The sequence below is a fragment of the Bubalus bubalis genome, chromosome 3 (genome assembly GCF_019923935.1).
Source record: "Bubalus bubalis isolate 160015118507 breed Murrah chromosome 3, NDDB_SH_1, whole genome shotgun sequence".
In the NCBI taxonomy this organism is placed as follows: domain Eukaryota; kingdom Metazoa; phylum Chordata; class Mammalia; order Artiodactyla; family Bovidae; genus Bubalus; species Bubalus bubalis.
Genome location: NC_059159.1, coordinates 162729066 through 162749718, shown reverse-complemented (window position 1 = coordinate 162749718; position 20653 = coordinate 162729066). Strand labels below are relative to the sequence as shown.

The 20653-nt window shown below is 40.9% G+C and overlaps 1 protein-coding gene across 1 annotated transcript; it reads right to left on the bottom strand.

Annotated features, from left to right (window-relative positions):
- Positions 1-1229: 1229 nt before the first annotated feature.
- On the bottom strand, positions 1230-19882 carry ZNF483 (zinc finger protein 483). The gene is made up of 7 exons (XM_025279165.3): positions 19865-19882; positions 19412-19531; positions 17127-17652; positions 16580-16668; positions 13672-13798; positions 13211-13306; positions 1230-6548 (listed from the first exon to the last, which is right to left on the bottom strand). Exons 1-7 carry the CDS (start codon positions 19880-19882, stop codon positions 4981-4983), a joined length of 2544 nt encoding a protein of 847 aa, XP_025134950.1. The 3' UTR covers positions 1230-4980.
- Positions 19883-20653: the final 771 nt, after the last annotated feature.

Here is a 20653-nt window from a genome sequence, read left to right as displayed (position 1 = left end):
AGACGTATAGACCAATGGAACAGAGAGCCCAGAAATGCACTAGTACTTACAACCAAATGATTTTCAACAGGGGTACAGAGACTACACAACGTGGAAACAAATGGTGCTTGGAAAACCGAATACCTAAAGACAAAAGGATGAAGATGGACCCTTATCTTATACCACACACAAACATTAACTCAAAACGGATTAAAGATCTAAACATAAGATCTGAAGCTATAAAAGTCCTAAAAGAAAATACAGGGGAAAATTTCATGACACTGGGTCTAGCAATGATTTCTCAGATATGACACCAAAAGCACAAGCAAAATTAAAGCAAAAACAGGCAAATGGACTATATCAAACCTAAAAACTTCAGCATAGCAAAGAAAACAATAAAAACAATGAAAAAGAGTGGAACAGGAAATGAAGTTTTTCATTTAAAAAATGGGCAAATGACTTGAACAGACATTTCTCTAAAGAAGACATACAAATGTCTAACAGGCATATAAAAAGATGTTCAACATCACCAATCATCAGAGAAATGCAAATCTAAACTCCAAGATACCATCTCACAACCATTAGGATGGCCACTATCAAAAATACAGAGAATAGTAAGTGTTGCAAGGATGTGGAGAAAGAGGAACCCTTTAAGCACTGTTGGTAAGAGTCTGAAATGGGTGCAACTGCAATAGAAAACAGTAGGGAAGTTCCTTAAATAATTAAAAACAGAACTATCATGATTTAGCAATCTTGCTTCTGAGTATATAAAGAGAAGGCTGGAAATAGATATACCTGCACACCCATGTTCACTGCAGCATTATTCACAACAGTCAAAGAGGTAGAAGCAACTTAAATGTGTACTGACGGATGAATGGATAAATAGAATGTGGCATACACATACAATGGAAAATTACTCATCCTTAAAAAAAGGAGGAAATCCTGTCATACACTAAGACATGGATGAACCATCCAGTGATTCCACTTCTAGGTATATATCTCAAAGAATTAAATGCTGGGACTCAAACAATATTTGCAAACCACTGTTCATAGCAGTGTTATTAATTAACAGCCAAAAGATGGCAACAACCTAAATGACCACTGAAAGATGAATGCATAAGCAAATAATGTGGTATATTTACAAAAGAATACTATTTAGCATTAAAATAATGAAAAGAAAATGAAATTCTGACACATGTTATAACATGAACCTTGGAAAGATGCTAAGTGAAACAAGTCAGACACAAAAGGACAGTATTGAATGATTGCTTTTATACGAAGTGTTTACAATAGTCAAATTCATAGACAGAAAGTAGAATGGTAGTTACCAAGGTCTTGGGGGAGGGGAGAATGAGGAGTTATTGGTTAACAAGTGAATTTCAGTTAGGGACGATGGAAAAGTTCTAGAGATGTATGGTGGGGATGCATGAGAAAGAACATGAACATACTTAATGCCACTAAATTATACATCTCAGAAGAGTTAAAACGTTCAATGTTATGTTATATATATTTACCACACTACAAAAAAATTCTAAAATAAGTAAATAAAAGTGAATTCATTGACAAGAGAAGCCTTGTCTTGTCCTGAGACTACAAAGAAATTTCTTCACTAGAAACTCATAAAGAGGAAACATTTTTAAATCTAAGTTCTTCATTTTAAAATAAAATGGGTAACAGATAAAAAGGATGACACAGGTTAATAAAAAAAATTATATAAGGAATCAAAAGACATTTAAAACATTTTGACTGTTTGATATAACTCCAAAATGAATTTAAGTATTTAGATAATAGGCCAGATTAAATATCCTTAGGCAATCTTATATAAACAATTACTGAAACCAAGCTTTTGATAAAAGCTGTACAGGAGGATTTGAGGTTGCCTTCTGTGGCCAGTACATGGTATTTAGAAAGCTCATACTAGATAAAGGACTTATTGTAGAATAAAAAGATCTGTAAGTTAATAATAACTTAATTTTTTAAGTGGGCAACATATTTCACCCAAGAAGGTACATGAACAGCTAAAGAACATATGAAAAGATCCTCAATACCATTAGCCCCAAAGAGATACCACTTCAATCACCATATTAGCTGTAATAAAAATTTTTAAAAAGATGAACAATTAACAAGGGTTGGTGAGGATATAACCTCATCAGGAACCCTCACACACTGAAGTCCAGAATATAAAATAATGCAGTCACTTTGGAAAACAACTTGGCAACTTCTTAAAATAGTTAAAACAAAAATTTACCATATAATCCAGCAACTCAGGCATCTAAGAAAAGTGAAAACATTATGTCCACACAAAGATCTGCATGCTAATGTTCAGAGCAGCATTATTTTTCACAGCCCCAAATGGGAAACAACCCACATGTCCTTCAACTGGTGAATGTACAAATACGGCACATCCATCCAACCAGCTATTATTTGACAATAAAAAGGATTAAAATACTGATATGCTACAACACACATGAATTTAGAAAATAACATGGATGAAAATAGAAAATAACATTAGATACAAGTTAATGAACAACTAAAAAAGACCACATATGATTACATGTATATAAAATGTTCAGAAAAGGCAACTCTACAGAGACAGAGAGTAGACTGATTAGTGGTTACCTGGGATCAGGGTGGGAATGGGATTACTGCAAATGGGTGTGAGGGATCTTATTAAGGTGCTAAAATTTTCTAAAAGCAGACTGTGCTGCCAACTGTACAGTTTGCTGAATTTGTTAAAACTCACTGAATTATACACTTGAATGACTTCTACAATATGCAATTTATATCTCAATAAAACTATAAAAAAAACCCCAAAATACAGGTTTATGTTCCAGACTCCCAACTGGTACAACTATAAAGCATCCTCTTATGGATGTTGGGGAAAGTAACAAGTAAACATCCTGGAACAAGCCTCTTCTCAAGATTTTTACATATTTAATTCTCTCTATAGATTGCATCTTTGCAGAAAACAAATCAGGATTTTCATCTTTTCACAAAAAAATTTCAACTGGGGTGAATAACTCTGATAAGCCATATTCCTTCCATGTCTAGAATGTCTCTGGCTGATCCATTTAGAAGTAACTATACAGACCAATTTCTCACTCATCAGTAGTTGAGCTACCCTGGGGAAGCAGACAAGGAAGAAACCAAAACCAGTATCCAGAGGTAGCACTGCAAACTAAACCCATTAAATCCCAGCAAATATTGCTGAATCTCAGATGACCATTAAGCATGTCTTCACTTCCATAAGCTGAAAGTTTACCCGTTTCATTCTCAAGAGCTGCCTCAAATTTCAACTTTAGGAACTCTGCACCACGTGGTCATTGGGGCTCCTTCAGAATCCTACAACTTGAGCCCCAAATCTAACTGACCCAGGATTTTCAGTTCCTTTTTCACAGTTAAAGATTATTATTCAGATTCCACCACTGACATTTTTAAGGAATAACCCACTAACATCTACTCCTTTCAGGTCTAATTTCATAAAGGAAAACTTGATTGAAAATTTATTCTGTATCATTTCTACATTCTTTTCCTGAATTTTACTACAAAATCTCTTTAGGTTTTAGGATAGGTACTCTCCAGGTGGTAGGAGATCATAATATCAGCTTCTTACAGTGGGCAAGTCATGTTACATGAAAGACAGAACTTTGCAAGGAGAACAGATTCCCCCTCTAAAGGTGGCAGCCGATACCCAAAACCAGTTGACTGCCCCACAGAAATATGGGTCCATTGTTGTCAGCCCAGTAACTTTTCAAGACAAATTTCTTTTTGGTATGAAATTTCCTAATTTTTAAATGGTGACAACTACTTACACACGCGCGCACACACACCATGAAGAACAACTAAGACACATCAAAAGGCCCAATCTTAGCTTGTGACCTTTGCCACACAGAATGTTTACACTTTGATTACAGGAAACTGTTCTTACTATAGACAAACTTTTAAAAATAGAACTCTATCTTGCAAAAGACAATCCATCCAAAATAGCTGTTTTCAGTACCCGTTTCCCAACACCCCCCCCCAACCAGTCCTTCATCTGTTTTCCTAGGACAGTTACACTCTCATGGCTGAGACAGCCTGGAATATGCCATTTAATTTCCCAGTCCCCATGGCCAACGTCCAGAGCAAACACTGGGGTTGGGGTGCTTTGTCCAATCAAGACATTCCCTGATGGCAAACCTGTTTGACCTCTACTGACTTGATCCTATGCATAGCTTTTGAGCAGTTCCAGCATCAAATATTTTAAAAGCATACTGCATTCTCACTATGCCAGAAGTTCAGTAGTTTAAATGAGTTATTTTCTATTACACTAGAGAAACTTGAAATGCCAATGAATCAAAAATGTTTTAACTTATTACCACAGCTTCAGAGGTTATCAGAGGTAGAAAAAGAAGGGAGGGAGGGAGGGAGAGAGTGAAAGAAACCACAGAAATCATTAGTCCCACTCCTTCATTTTACCAGTAAAGAAACGAAAATTCAGAAAGGTCAAATGATTTGTCCAAGGTTATAGAGTGAGTTAGTTGGCAAACTGGGACAGAACTCAAGTTACCTGACTGCAGTCAGGTCCTCTTTCTGTAACACTGCATGGCAGTAGAAGGGGAAGCTAGGAGAGAAAGAAGTCTGAAAAAAACAGGTTAGTAAGGTGGGTCCCCTGCACCCCTCCCCCGATTTTTATATTCACATTTGGCCTTTTAGGATTATTTCACATGCTAATTTCTCTTCTTTCCACAGACTTTACCAACCCTTCGTCACTCCCTATCAAAAGTTGACATCCTTGCAAAGAAGAAGGGTAAATGACAAAACAATACTTTTCCTAGCTGCCAACCCACCAAAGCTGCAGCTACTAATCAATGCTGTGGCAGTATACACCCCAGGTTTTTAATAAGGGACCACTGTGACTAAATTTCCTACTAATCAATGCAGTGGTAGTTTACACTCTAAGTTTTTAATGAGGGAGAACTGTGTAAACCCACACCCCGCACCTTACTATATTTCCAAGAATTATTCTGAAGAGTGAAATCCCCGATGCCTGATGAGGCCAGAATTACTTTTGAATGTCTTCTCGCACTCATTGCATTCATACTCCCTCCTTCCAGTATGAATTTTCAGGTGTTCTACAAGGATTGAGCTCCGGCTAAAGGTTGCCCCACAGTAGTTACATTCATAGGGTTTCTCTCCAGTATGAATCCGATGATGTTCGTTGAGAGATGAACTCTGACTGAAGGATTTTCCACAGTCCTTACATTTATAAGGCTTGACACCTGTATGAATTCTCTGATGACGGCTGAGGAGTGAATGGGTAGGGAAGGCTTTCTCACACTGGGTACACTTGTAGGGTTTTTCTCCTGAATGAAGTCTCTGATGATAAATTACAGATGTAAAATGGCTAAAAGTCATCCCACAATCATTACACAAATATGGTTTTTCTCCAGTGTGAATCCTCTGATGTCGGGTAAGGCAAGAATTCTGTCTGAAGGCTTTCCCACACTCACCACATTTATAGGGTTTCTCTCCTGTATGAATTCTCTGATGTTTGGAAAGGGATGAGCTGTGACTGAAGGATTTTCCACAGTTGTTACACGTGTAGGGTTTTTCTCCAGTGTGAATCCGCTGATGCTGAATAAGAGATGAACTGTCACTGAAGGGCCTCCCACAGTCTTTACATTTATAGGGTTTTTCACCAGTGTGAACTCTCTGATGTTTAATGAGGTGGGCGCTTAGGGTGAAAGATTTCCCACAGTCATCACACTTGAAGGGCTTCTCCCCACTGTGAGTTCGGTGGTGTGGCGTGAGAGATGAGCTGTCACTGAAGGCTTTTCCACACTCATTGCACATGTAGGGTTTCTCCCCAGTGTGAATCCTCCTATGCTTGGTCAGTGAGGCACTATAGCCAAAGGCTTTTCCACATTTGCTGCATTTATGGGTTCCTTCTCCAGTCTCAGTTCCCTCGTCTTTATCTATGGATGCATCTTGACCTAAATCTTTCCAACATTTTTCACATGTAGAGGAGTTTTTCTTACTGAGGGATGAGCTTTGAGTAAAGGCTACTCCACAGTTACTACACTTCTGAGACTTCTCCCCTGCACGACTTTTCTGATGTTTCTGATGTTCAGTCCGAGAAGAAGAGTGACTTAAGACCTTCCTGCCTTCGTTACCTTTCCTTGGCTTTTCACCGCTGTGTTCTTTGCGGTTTGGGACAAGATCTGAATGAAAACTAAAGGGTTTCTTGCCTTCATTGTACCTCCGAGATTTCTTCCTTAAATAGACTCTCAGATGTTTAATTAGATCCGAAGGTGGTTTGAAGCTACTTCCAAAGGGACTCCTTTCTGGGTCAAACTCCTCACCCTTACTGCCTCTCCCATGAGTTTTCTTCTGTGTGATTTGTCCTTGTGAATGTTCCCTATTGCTACAACCATCCTCGAATCTGCCATAACGTTTCCAGGATTCTCCCATAGAGTCACAATCGCCACTCATTAGATACCTTTCTATTATTTTATCTAAAGTCGATTCTTCCATAAGAACATCTTGACTTCCGCCAGATTCTTTCAATCCACCACCAAGTTCACACTCTGAAAGAAATAACAGAGTATTTCCTATTTGCAATCAAGAAAGCTGCTGCATTTGGGACTAGGAACAGAGACAACAGAAACTGTAAGAAACAGGGCCTGGAAAATTTTCAGAGTCTCATAAAGCAGGGAAGGGAAAAGTGACATGGGGAAACTGGGGGAACTGAGAGTTTAGGAAAAATACTAAGGAAGATGATAGGTTTGTGCTTTATAGTTAGAGATACAGGTTCTCACCCTTGTTTCAAATTTCTGTGATAGATTCAAACTTACTCTCCTTACATCAATTTATTCTCTTTCCAAATAGTAATATGACAGTGCAAGTGTTTATTGAATAACTACCAAAGGCCAGGTCCCATACCAAGCAATTTACTTGAATGTCACTTAATTTTCACAATAACCCTATGAAGTAGGACCTGTCATTATCCCTGGTTTATAGATATGACAACTAATCACACAGAGTGAATATAATTAGCTTATCCAAGGTCACATGTAAGTGCTAGAGCCACCCAGTCTGACATCAAAGCCCACTCTTTTGATCCATACACCACACTGGCTCTCCTCAAAGCAGCCTAATACCACAAAGTTTATAGACAATGTTAATCACATCACAAACATGCAACACCACCTATGTTAGACTTTCAAAGGTTACCACCCATCTGGCCCTACCAACCGTGTTGTTTAGTTCCTAAGTTGTGTCTAACTCTTTTGCACCCCATGGACTGTGCTCCTCTGTCCATGGGATTTTCCAGGCAAGAATAATGAAGTGGGTTTCCATTTCCTTCTCCAGGGAATCTTCTCAATCCAGGAACCAAACCTGCATCTCCTGAATTGGCAGACGGATTCTTTACCACTGAGCCACCAGCCCCCTACCAACCTTGCAGATACTCTAACCAGGCATCTCTTTATTGTCCATGACAGGACTGCATTTTCAGTCCTGTTTTCTCAGTCTTAATGCTTCAGACTGCCTAGAATTCGACCCCAGTGCACCTTCACTATCACGAATATAAAAATCTGGTAAGGCCTAGGGTTCAAGTCCCAAGAGTCTCTAACACCATACTCAAGGTGTGCGCTCCTCTCTGAATCTTCAGTTCAGTTGCTCAGTTTAATCTGACTCTTTGTGACCCCTGGACTGCAGCACAAAAAGGCTTCCCTGTCCATCACCAACTCCCAAAGCTTGCTCCAACTCATGTCCACAGAGTTCGTGATGCCATCTAACCAGCTCATTCTCTGTTGTCCCCTTCTTCTCCTGTCTTCAATCTTTCCCAGCATTAGCATCTTTTCAAATGAGTCAGTTCTTCGCATCAGGTGGCCAAAGTATTGGAGTTTCAGCTTCAGCATCAGCCCTTTCAATGAGCATTCAGGACTGATTTCCTTTAGGATGGACTGGTTGGATCTCCTTGCTGTCCAAGGGACTCTCAAGAGTGTTCTCCAACACCACAGTTCAAAAGCATCAATTCTTCACTGCTCAGCTTTATGGCCCAACTCTCACATCCATAAATGACTACTAGACAAACCAAAGCTTTGACTATACAGACCTTTGTCAGTAATGTCATGCCTCTGCTTTTTAATATGTTGTCATAGCTTTTCTTTCAAGAAGCACGCATCTTTTAATTTCATGGCTGCAGTCACCATCTGCAATGATTTTGGAGCCCAAGAAAATAAGGTCTGAACCTTGAATTCCTTTATTAATTCTTTTATTTATCATTCATCTTGGCTCTTTTTTATTTTTTTTTTTTCATCTTGGCTCTTAATCATGAGCTTACAGTATCACTTTCATAAGATTGACTTTTAACCAGTCAACTATAAAATACAAAACGCTGGGCAGCTCTGAAGACTTCATGGGGGCCTTCCCTCTATGGTCTCAGTTGCTGACATGCCACCCAGACTAAGGAAGATCTGGAAACTTAAGGGCCACATGAGCCACAGGCACAGCAGACACTGGAAACCTCCTGGAGATCAGGGTAACACTGGTGGCATGTGTCACTACAGGATCAATTTTGACAAGGTATCACCCAGGTAACGTTGGGCTTTCCTGGTGGCTCAGACAGTCAAGAATCTGCCTGCAATGTGGGAGACCCAGGTTTGATCCCTGGGTTGGGAAGACCACCTGGAGAAGGAAATGGCTACCCACTTCAGTATTCTTGCCTAGAGAATTCCATGGACAGAGAAGCCTGGTGGGCTACAGTCCACGGGGTAGCAAAGAGTCAGACACAACTAAAGGACAAATGTTACACTACACTAATTTGGGGAAAGTTGGTATGAGGCATTACCACTTAGCAAGGAACCAGAGCTTTTGCCCAAATGTCAACCTGGATAAACTATGGACCTCAGTGAGTGAGTTGATATAGTAAATGCTGTCAAAAAAATTGGAGTTGCTCTTCACATGATGTGGTATACTGGGGCTACTATATTGAGTTCTGGGGAAAAGAAAGCTCCCAAAGCAACCTATCACACTGAAGGCCAAATTCTTTAGCAGAAGAGCTGAGAAGAAGACTAAGGGTGCTGTCCTGGTAGCTTGATGCTACATGGATGGAGGTTCATTAAGTGCTAATGAGTGCTTTTCAAAAAAAATAAAGAAAATAAAATACAAAATCCTATTACCTGGAAGTTAGCCATTATTAAAAATTCTGATTTTTTCTAGAAATTTTCTACATATTTTAGGATAGAAAATCTATATATATAATATGTAGTTACTTTTTTCATAATTCTTTCCCATCTCATTGGTTAATTCTTCATAAAGACAATTTTTATGAGTTATATAATAATCCATCATATCAATGTTACTAATTATTTCTGTATGGAATGTTTATCAAATGATTAATATTTCCTCAGAAGTGAGTCATAAAAGTGACTGAAACAAAGGGTAGAAAAGTTCTATCACCAGACAATACATGATTAAAAGTACTTGATTACTCATCTCTGGCCAAATGCTTTTTCTCTAAACCTTTGCAAATTTGATTCATAATAAATAGTGTTATTCTTTAAATGTAACTTACATTGCTGACAAGTGACTTGGAACATTTTTTTCATGTTCATAGCTATTTAAAGTTTCTTTCTGTCAGTTACTCTGGTCAGCTATCTGTTGAAGTTCTTTGCTTATTTTTCTAACAGACTCAGGGTTCCTTACTGATCTGCATGATCTTTTTATAAATCATGGGTATTGATTATGGCTTTGTCTGTCAAAAACTTTTTCTCCAGTAAGTTATAAATGATTTTTCATCTGGTCCCATCACATCATGGCAAACAGATGGGGAAACAGTGGAAACAGTGGTTGACTTTTATTTTTTTGGGCTCCAAAATCACTGCAGATGGTGACTGCAGCCATGAAATTAAAAGACACTTACTCCTTAGAAGGAAAGTTATGACCAACCTAGACAGCATATTAAAAAGCAGAGACATTACTTTGTCAACAAAAGTCCGTCTAGTCAAGGCTATGGTTTTTCCAGTAGTCATGTATGGATGTGAGAGTTGGACTATAAAGAAAGCTGAATGCCAAAGAATTGATGCTTTTGAACTGTGGTGTTGGAGAAGACTCTTGAGGGTCCCTTGGAATGCAAGGAGATCCAACCAGTCCATCCTAAGGGAGATCAGTCCTGGGTGTTCACTGGAAGGACTGATGTTGAAGCCGAAACTCCAATACTTTGGCCACCTGATGCGAACGGCTGACTCACTGGAAAAGATGAGAGCTGATGCTGGGAAAAGATTGAGAGCAGGAGGAGAAGGGGACAACAGAGGATGAGATGGTTGGATGGCATCACCGACTCAGTGGACATTAGTTTGAGTAAATTCTGGGAGTTGGTGATGGACAGAGAGGCCTGGCATGCTGCAGTTCATGGGGTTGCAAAGAGACACGACTGAGCGACTGAAATGAACTGAAATAAATTGCACATCTAAATGATACTTCTTTTACATAAGCAGCTTGGGGGGAGAGGCATGTATTTATACCAATGCTGCTAAATTTTTCTCAGAACAGTTTTAGATTCCATTTTCAAAACTACTCTCCCAGATGTTACTTAAACATAAGAAGACAACTGCTTTCCTTTATTCATATAATTACACTGTAAACAGCCAAAAGGTTGACTTAAATGCAGGGCTAATTGTGGAGAGGGTACTGTCAGTCTATGAGCCCAATGAGCCCAGCAGGTACACGGCTCTGGCCCAAGGTCTGGTCCTAGAGGCCCAGGGCACCCCCTGCACCCGGGACTGTGGTTGGCATCTCCCCAACAACAAGATGTCTTCTAGGGATGACATCTAAGTCTTCATCATCTTCCTGTGAGGGCCAGGCAGTTACTCCTGAGGGGTTCAGCCCTGAACCTCCCTCCACTATCCCAGTTCCTCCATGCATATGACTCTCCCAACCCAAATTCTAAAGCTGTTTTCCTGACCTTCTTTACTGGCAATTTAACTGAAGAAGGAGGGCTTCTCTGATAGCTGAGCTGGTAAAGAATCTGCCTGCAATGCAGGAGACCCCAGTTCTATTCCTGGGTTGGGAAGATCCTCTGTAGAAAGGATAGGCTACACAATCCAGTATTCTTGGGCCTCCCTGTGGCTCAGCTGATAAAAGAATCCACCTGCAATGTGGGAGACCTGGGTTCCATCCCTGGGCTGGAAAGATCCCCTGGAGAAGAGAAAGGTTACCCACTCCAGTATTCTGGCCTGGAGAATTCCACAGATGTACAGTCCATGGGCTCGGAGAGTCGGACATGACTGAGCAACTTTCACTTTCACTGTAACTGAAGACGGGGTGCCAGTTAGATCCAAAATTAAAGCTCATGGCAAATAAAAAAAAAAGGAAGATGAACTAGAGAAAAGTGTTGAAGAAGGCTCTTGAGAGTCCCTTGGACTGCAAGGAGATAAAACCAATCAATCCAAAAGGAAATAAACCCTAAATATTCATTGGAAGGACTGATGCTGAAGCTCCAATACTTTGGCCACCTGATGCAAAGAGCCAACTCACTGGAAAAGACCCTGATGCTGGGGAAGATTAAAGGCAGGAGGAAAAGGGGAGGACAGAGGATGAGATGGTTGGATGGCATCATTGACACAAAAGATATGAGTTTGAGCAAGCTCCAGGAGATGGTGAAGGACAGGGAAGTTTGGCATGCTGCAGTCCGCGGGGTAGCAGAATTGGACAGGAATGAGCAACTGAACAACAAAAAGCAAAGCAAATTAGTGTTTTTTCTTAAACTAAAGTATTGATATATAGTGAAAGTGTAAGCATTAGTCACTCAGTTGTGTCCTACTCTTTGAGACCCCATGGACTGTAGCCCACCAAGCTTCTTTGTCCATGGAATTCTCCAGGCAAAAATGCTGGAGTGGGTAGATTCCCTCCTCAAGGGGATCTTCCTGATGCTGGGATCATACCTCGGTCCCCTGCACTGTAGGTGTAGATTCTTTACTGTCTGAGCCACTAGGGAAGCCCAATTGATGTATAAATAATCATTTATTATAATTTTTAAAAATCTAGTTAAGATTATTATTAAAGTTTAAGAAAGAGAAGAATAAGGAAAAAATGTAATTCCTCAAAGATAACCAGTATTAACATGCTGCTGCTGCTGCTGCTGCTGCTGCTAAGTCACTTCAGTTGTGTCCAACTCTGTGCGACCCCATAGACGGCAGTCCACCAGACTCCCCTGTCCCTGGGATTCTCCAGGCAAGAATACTGGAGTGGGTTGCCATTTCCTCCTCCAACGTATGACAGTGAAAAGTGAAAGTGAAGTCGCTCAGTTGTGTCCAACTCTTAGCGACCCCATGGACTGCAGCCCAGCAGGCTCCTCCGTCCATGGGATTTTCCATGCAAGAGTACTGGAGTGGGGTGCCATTGCCTTCTCCAAGTATTAACATGAATGCTCTCCAAATATTAACAGTAAAAACCCATATCTATACATTTAGACATACATGTATATGTACGTTTTTTTCTTCTTTTAACAAAACTGAATTATACTAAACATGCTGTCCACTGGATGAATTCCTACTTATTCTTCAAGATTCAATTGTTAATTATGCCCTTGCTCCTATATTTTCCCATTGCTCCTTATACATGCCATTATTATAGTGTACATCCCATTAAAAACACATTTTGTCCTGATTTCTGTATCTATAGCATCCATGGAAACTTGCCCTTCAAATCTCCTCTGGGGCACTTACTTGATAGCCCCTTTTGATGCTCATTGACTCCACCACAGCATCACACCAAGGCCACTTCACTAGAGGTGCTCCCGGTCAATGACAAGAATGGCAATTATACTTGGGCCCATTTCTGCAAGGCATACGACTCTGCTAGATGACTTTGGCAGGAGGTTCATTTTTGGCTTTACTAAAATCTTCTCAACCTGCACTTCAATCTAAGACTTTTCCTACTCAGCCTTCCTTCCTTCCCTCTCCTGTCACAGGTATCAGACCTGCAGCACCTTCATAGCAACCCCAGCCTCTTCCAGTGCCTGGAATTATTTCCCCCAGTAAGTCTCTGATGGGGCCAATCTTGGCATCCTTCTCAGAGGACCCAAACTGAGTGTCTCTCCTATCAAAATGAATATTCTAGGAAGGCAAGGCAGAAATTTTCATCATCTATGTTAGCACCTAGCCCACCCAACATTTCACAGCCTCTTTCAAATGACTTGGTAGGCAACTGCTGCAATGTCCTTCTCTACTTTTCACCTACTCACCTGGTCTACAGCCTTTGGAGACTTCTTTTTGCAGCAGCCGTGGTAGTCCAGCCCACTTCAGCTGGGAAACCAAATCTAACTTGGAAACTGGAAAGCCTATTCAGAGAAAATAGAAAATTTTTGTCTAGAACAAAGACATTCCAACATTCATAGCCTTTAGTTCTTCAGGGAAGAGAAGTTGTCAAAAGTAAACTTCAGTACTGGAATTTGAGGAGAAAACTGGGGAAGGTATGGCCTTGATGACAGCAAAATGATGCTCAACAGTTTCAGTTCAATGGAGCAAAGACACTTTTTTTTAAGAAAACTCTATATAAAAGTACATTTTTAGGACCCATTTTAAGGTTTAGGCATATGATTCCTGTAAACTCAGCCAAAACCTTTAATAGCACTTATCTTCCAATGTTAGTGGACAAAAAGATACTCAGTTTAGACATTAAATCATGAAGAGAAGATGTCTTTACCCAGAAGTTCTAGGTTCCTATAGTTCTCCAGCAGCACTTCCTTATATATCTCCTTCTGAGAAGGCTCCAGTTTCCTCCACTCTCCTCTGGAAAAGGTGACAGCCACATCTTTGAGTGTCATGGATTCCTAGAACACCAAAGACAGCCTGTGTGTATTGTGTTACTCCCAAACAGATCCTAAGAATTCAAAAGTAATAGATGTGATGGTTTTCAAGTCTTTTAAGAATTTGCACGCAAACTACAAGGTAGCTATTATACGACCATAACAAGTGAAATAGAACAAGATTATGATACAATCCCCTCCTTTTCCATTTAGCCCTTGGTGTGAAATGCTATACAAGGATTCTCTGGAATGACTAACATTGATCAAATTTGCCCTAACACGCTGATTTCTAGGATTAACAGAATATATTAAATGAAGAACACAAATTACATTTCCCAGTCCCAAAATCTGCAGAATCAATGTAAGTTCTATAAGCTTTAAATTAAACATGGAAGAGTAACATCACTGACTACATTCCAAATTATAATTTCCAGTTGATTCTGAAAACTTGTTGCTGAATGAAAAGATGCCGGGATTCCTGGCCTCTGGAGAAGAATTCAATCTGGGGCCAGAGACAAGGCTTGATTGCGCAGAGCTTTTCTGTAATAAAGTCTTATTAAAGTATAAAGGAGACAGAGAAAGCTTCTGACATAGGCATCAGAAGGGGGCAGAAAGAGTACCCCCCCTGCTAGTCTTCAGCTGGATGTTATATAGTCCCTGCTGCTGCTGCTGCTGCTAAGTCGCTTCAGTCATGTCTGACTCTATGCAACCCCATAGACGGCCTCCTACCAGGCTCCTCTGTCCCTGGGATTCTCCAGGCAAGAACATTGGAGTGGGTTGCCATTTCCTTCTCCAATGCTAGCAGTCTGTTAATGAAAGAAAGAAATGTCTTAAAACTCAGAATGGCACCAGGCCCCTTATCCATAAGATGCATTTTGGGATAATCTTGGCACCAGATGATTCATCCCGGGCCATAAAATGATTGACTTGAATCTTGCAGAAGGGTAGATCACCATACAAATAGTTTCGTTTACATAGATCAGGGGAACAATATCTGAGTATAACATACTGGTTTGTCAAGTAGGTTCTGAGCCATTAGGCAGAACCAACTTGAAGACAGAGTCTGGGGTAAATGCATAGTACATTGACATCGCTTAAGTCAAACATTTCCATAAGAAAAATGCATTGGTTAACTCAAGGTTTGAAAATAGTTAACTTCAGGTGAAACCAGGTGTTATGGCAACACAGTATTTTAAGAGAAACCTCCTTTTAAATTTGTATAGAGAAGGAAAAAAATATTGCTAGTTTGTTTCCTCCTGCCACTTAAGAGAGAGAAAAAGTCTGACCCTTGCACCCTATTTCCTCCATTTGGAGACCCCTGCCCTTCCTGCCTGTTACCCTCTCAATTCTAAGTAGCAATTACTTTCTATCACAATCAAACAAGGATCTGCGTTCAATAACATACATTTACAATTATTCTAAATTATAAACAAGCACAATTAATCATTACAATACACTTTTCACAGCATCCTCTATAGCAAAACATTTTGAGGCAATACAGCAGAGTGCCTATTAGCACTTGTAGTAGCTTTCCTGTGGCTGCTGGAACAAATTACCGTAACCCTGGTGGCTTAAGAAAACAGAAATTTATTTCCCCAAATTCTGGAGACCAGAAGTCTGAAATCCAGACGTTGGTGGAACTGGTCCCTCTGAGGGAGAATCCATTCCTTGCCTCTTCCAGGTTCCTTAGTTGCCAGCATTCCATGGTGTTCCTTGGTTTGCAGCCTTATCATTCCGATCTTCACATCGCTTTCTCCTGTTCCTGTGTTCAAACTCTAAGTACACTTTAATGCCACTGAGGGCCCACCCATACAATCCAGAATAATGTCCTCATTTCAAATCCTTATTTTATCACATCTGCAAAGACCTCTCCTCCAGGTAAAGTAACATCCTCAGGTTCCAGAGACAAGGAAGTAGATATACATCAGGGAGATATGTCCCCGATACATGTCCACTCAGAGCCATTACCTGGTAATCAGAGCTATTACCAGGCTACTAGAGCACTATTATTTACCACTGCGAATAAGAATTTTTTTTCCTGAAAATTATTGGTATATAGAAAACACTGATTTGTAATCAGCTACTTTTCTCAGGCGCTAAATGAATTTCAGTACATGTTCAGTTGATTCTCTAAGGTTTTCCAAAAAGACTACATTATCTGTAAATAATATACATCTTCTTTCATATCTATACTTACCTCACTTGTTTCTTATCACACTGGATTGGCTAAAATATTCAGAAAATACTCATTAATACAGTAAGATGAGACAACCTCATCTTTTTAATGGTATTGTGAGGACTGCTTTTTATTTTGCAACACTATCCAGATGTTTTTTTGTGTTTTTTTGTCATGTTCAGGAAATATAATTCTATTTCCACCTGACCAGTCTTATGAAGAATAATTGCTGGATTTTAGTAAATACTTTTGAGCTTATTAGAGTCAGATTTATGACCAATTCTGATAACTGAAGTAAAATAGCATTTGAAGAATGAGCCCTAAGAATGTGAAGACTGAGAGGAAAAGGAGATGGTCTTAATTAGTCTAGTGTGTTTATAACACCCAGGAGGAGCTCAGTGAGCATGTACTTAAAAATGAAAGGTCTGTAGCCATATATGGTAAGATACATTAAGTAGACTTACGGTGGTTGTCATTTCACAATATACACAAATATCAAACCATTACATTATATACCTGAAACTAACACAATGCTGGGTGTCAACTAGACCTCAATTTAAAAATTAACTTAAGAATGAAAATTTATGGTTAAAAAAAAAAAGAATGAAAACCAGTGAAAGGAAGCTTACCTGAGACTCAGTATTTGGAAGAACAGAAACTGTTTTATCTTCTTCAGGGTTCTCCTCTTGGGAAATAACAGAATCTTGAGAGATTGGTTCTAGGAAGGGGGAAAAAAACAATGCAGCCTTTCAAATGGGCTCCTCAGACTAAAAATTATTATGTATGTCACTCTGGAGAAAAAAATCAGATTAAACAAAAAAAAAGTTTTTCCTACACTCTTAAAACACAGAGGACAGCCACACATACAGTTTCGTACTGAAACCCAAGCTTTCTCCTATTACCCTCTAAAATATTCTTTCAATTCCTAGGCTCACAAAATCTGACTTCCTTCATTCCACATACCTACTACTTTAATGTATTTACTTTTTATAATAATCTTTAAAATATTTATGAGATGTATTAAGGTGGAACAGCATATGTGTAATATCATATAGTAATTTGCTTCTTTCATTTTGCACAAAAGTCACTTGTTGAATGAAAACACTCTTTTGGGGAGTTTACTGTCATATCTTGAGATGATCTCCCCCACTTCCCCCCTTCACCTATTAATCTCACCTTTCTTTTCTTCAAGCACTTGGGTCAAATCCTCTACTAGGGTCACCACTTCCTCACTACTCTTAGGATGCTGTGATTTGACCCAAATCCTGATCTCCCCAGGCAAGATGGTCAGGAACTGCTCAAACACCAAAAGCTCTAGAATCTGTTCTTTCGTGTGGATGTCTGGTCTCAGCCACTGAACGCAAAGCTCCCATAGCTGATTCAGAGTTTTTCTGGGTCCAGCCTCTTCAGAGTAACAAAACCACCTGAACCTCTGTCTGAAAGACTCTGGGTCAGCAGCGTCTCTTCTCATTAGAGATTCCGGATTCCCAGGAGTCTCCATCCTAAGGACTTTGCTCTGTTCACTTGAGACCAGAGTGTGAGGATCTGGGGAGACAGCTGTCATCTTGTTTAGGCTACTCCTGCTTGCAGTATGTATCACCAACAGAAATCCAGTCTCCTTTAGACTCTGAATGTCAGCACAGTCCACCAACAGGCACTCTCCGGCAAAGTACCAAGTGTTCCAAGGATCCACTTTATGGTCCTGCAGAAACCATCAAGAAACATAAAAGATAAATTAAGTGAAACAAATTGTGAATCCTAAAAATCATTGTTCTTGATTTGGTTCTGTTATAGATACATACTGGAGTGGGTTGCCATGGCAACCAGTACTCTTGCCTGGAAAATCCCATGGAAGGAGGAGCCTGGTAGGCTGCAGTCCATGAGGTCGCTAAGAGTCGGACATGACTGAGCGACTTCACTTTCATAGATAGACACACACATTCTCAGAGGCGTAGAACTGCCCTGCCCAACTACTATATTAAAAGAATGATTTTCTCTGTAAGTGAAAAGCTGAGAAGTTACTTGAGGGTAAATAAAGGTATGTACCCTTCAAGAAAACAGTTTCTTCAGATACTCATCAGCATAATGTATCAGAAAAGGCTCACTGTTACAAGAGGCTCCAAAAGGACTCCACCCCTGCCCTCTCTTGGTGAATGGCCACACAGTTTCCCAGCAGTTGCTTAACTCAGAAACCTGATTTCATATTTGACTCTCAAATTTCTCACACAATCAATAACCAAGTTCTGGTGGCTTTATTTCCTAAGAACCTCTCCATTCTCTCCTACTGAAATTACCTAAGGACAGCCTCCTTCAATTTCAGTCTTACACTGAAGCCTAAGGATTTCTTCTAATATGCAAAATACGGTCTTGTAATTCCCCAACTGTCTCAACACAAAATTCAAACGCAAAAGTCACGCATGATGATCTTGAAACCCTGTCGGTATGACCTCACCTTCCGCTGCAGCTGCCCCTGATGGACACTGCAGCCATAAAGAGGTATCTCCATTTCCAGCAACTCTACCCACTTCTGCCTTTGCACTGGAGTCATTCATTCCCTCCCCTTGGAATGCTGACATTTTTTCCTCTACCAAACTTGTTCATTCTTTAAAACCCGACTCCACTGCTACCTCTTGTATGAGGCTTTCTCCGATCCCCAAGTACTCTTCTGCGCAGTCTGCCCTGTGTTGCATGCGTTCTCACTCCATCAATAACTAACCATCAACAACGATCTGGAACTAGGGACTATGGATTCAGACGCGAACGGGTCAGACGGGACCCCCACCCTCACAAAGCACTCAAGAAATGACAATACAGTCTTAGATGTCTTAGATGGGCTACACTGCGACAAGTGAGGACACTCTCCTCCAGCTACAACGTCAGTTAATTACCCACCTCTGAGGGGCACAGAGTGCCGCACACACTATGCATGACGTCATTTATTCCTCTGCCAAATATTAAGCGCCCACCACGTACCTAGAGCCGCTCTGGGCACCTGGGACTCTGCAGTAGCTAAGACACTCGTCCCGATCTCCAGGGAGTTTACAATAAAGGCTCCGTGAAAATGTGACGCAGGCAGAAGGAAGTTCTCAAAAGAGGAGGAGGGGGGATTTGCCCCACGGGGTGCGTTCGGCAACGTCTGAAGACGTTTTGGTTATCACCTAATGAGTGGAGCCGGGGATGCTGCTAAACATTCCGCAATACTCGGTACAGCCCCCCTTACCCTCACGCACACACAATAACTTTTCCCGCCCAAAATACCAAAGTAGCGAAGTTGCAAGACCGTGGGCTCAGGGAAGGGATGGAGGAAAGCTCCATCCAGGAGCGCGCTTATCTCCGGCAGAAGCTGCAATTTTGGGAGTGCACAGCGAGACTGCCCTCGGCCCCCACCCCGCCCCAGGTACGCCCTTGGAACTGGCAACCTGGCCTCGGCCCCCACACTAGGGGCCAGGGGCAACCGCTACCTGCGTCAAGACCCGCAGCCAGGACCAACGCCACCGCAATGAGCTTCTAGAAACTGGTCCTGCAGGAGCTGCGCGCGCAAGGTGGCGGGGAGCTGAGTGCGCCTGCGCACTGGCGCAGAACTACGATTCCCGGGATGCGCTTGTCCAGCTTTGCTAAAGGTCTGTGGTTTCCATAGGCTCCTACCCCGGCCTGTTGCGCATGGTCTTTGGGAAGTGCTGGTGGTCTCAGCTGCGGAATTATTGCTGCGCCAGAGGCCTAAAGGCCTAGAGTCATCTCAGGTTTTCAGATCTATGATGTTCTCTTTCCTTGGTAACCTCAAAGCATCCTTCCCCTCTTCCTTCCTTACCTTTCCCTGAAATCCAGGCTGCAAAACCCCCACCGCAGAAGCATATTAGCAACGCATTCAATACAAGTCATAATGCCGCAACTTGAACAAATATCAAATGTATTACTTTTACACCTGCCACCATGATTGTCCAAACCGCCCATCATGCCTCGCCTGGATTATTGCAATGGCGTCTTGATTTAACTTTTCTTCTTTTGTCTCTTCACATAGCAACCAGAGAGATGCTTAAAATATGAAAACAGCTTATGAACTTCCTCTGCTGAAAACCCTGAAAAGTTTTCCCATTTCACCCAGGGTAGAAATTCTAATTTTTACAGTGACCTACAAGGCTGATGGAATTTGGCCACTGATAAACTCCCTGAACTCTTTCTTCTACTTGTGTGTTGTCAGAGTAACCGCCTCACTATCCCTCTCCCTCCAACCTGCCTGATACTTAGGGCTGACTTGCCACCTGCCTAGATATCTTGGATGGCTCATGTTCTCACCCTTTCATAAGTTCTCAATGAAGCCTTGGGTCAGGAAGATCCCCTGGAGGAGGAAATGGCAACCCACTCCAGTAATTTTGTGGGGAGAATTCTATGAACAGGGAAGCCTGGCATGTTGCGGTCCAGCAGGTAGCAAAGAGCAGGACACGACTGAGCAACTGAACAACAACAAGAACAACAGAGTAGAGCAATTTTATGTGTTTCCATACCTGGAACCTAGAGCCTAGATAACAAGAATCATCACATGCACTCTGTATATAGCTCCTTTCATCTACATTATGTCTCTGAGATTTATCATTATTGTTGCCTGTGGTTACAAATCAATGAAAATCATTTATTTTCATCGCTGCCTAGTATTCCCCTATGACCTTTTATGTACACTACAGTTTCCTGTTTTCACAGTTCCTTGC

Coding starts and splice junctions, on each gene's coding strand:
- ZNF483 (XM_025279165.3), bottom strand. Junction 16,669..17,126: donor AGTGCTTGAAGAAAAGAAAG/GTGAGATTAATA, acceptor CCCCCTTCCTAG/AACCAATCTCTCAAGATTCT. Junction 6,549..13,210: donor CTCCAAAGGCTGTAGACCAG/GTGAGTAGGTGA, acceptor TATTTCTTTCAG/AGTGTGAACTTGGTGGTGGA.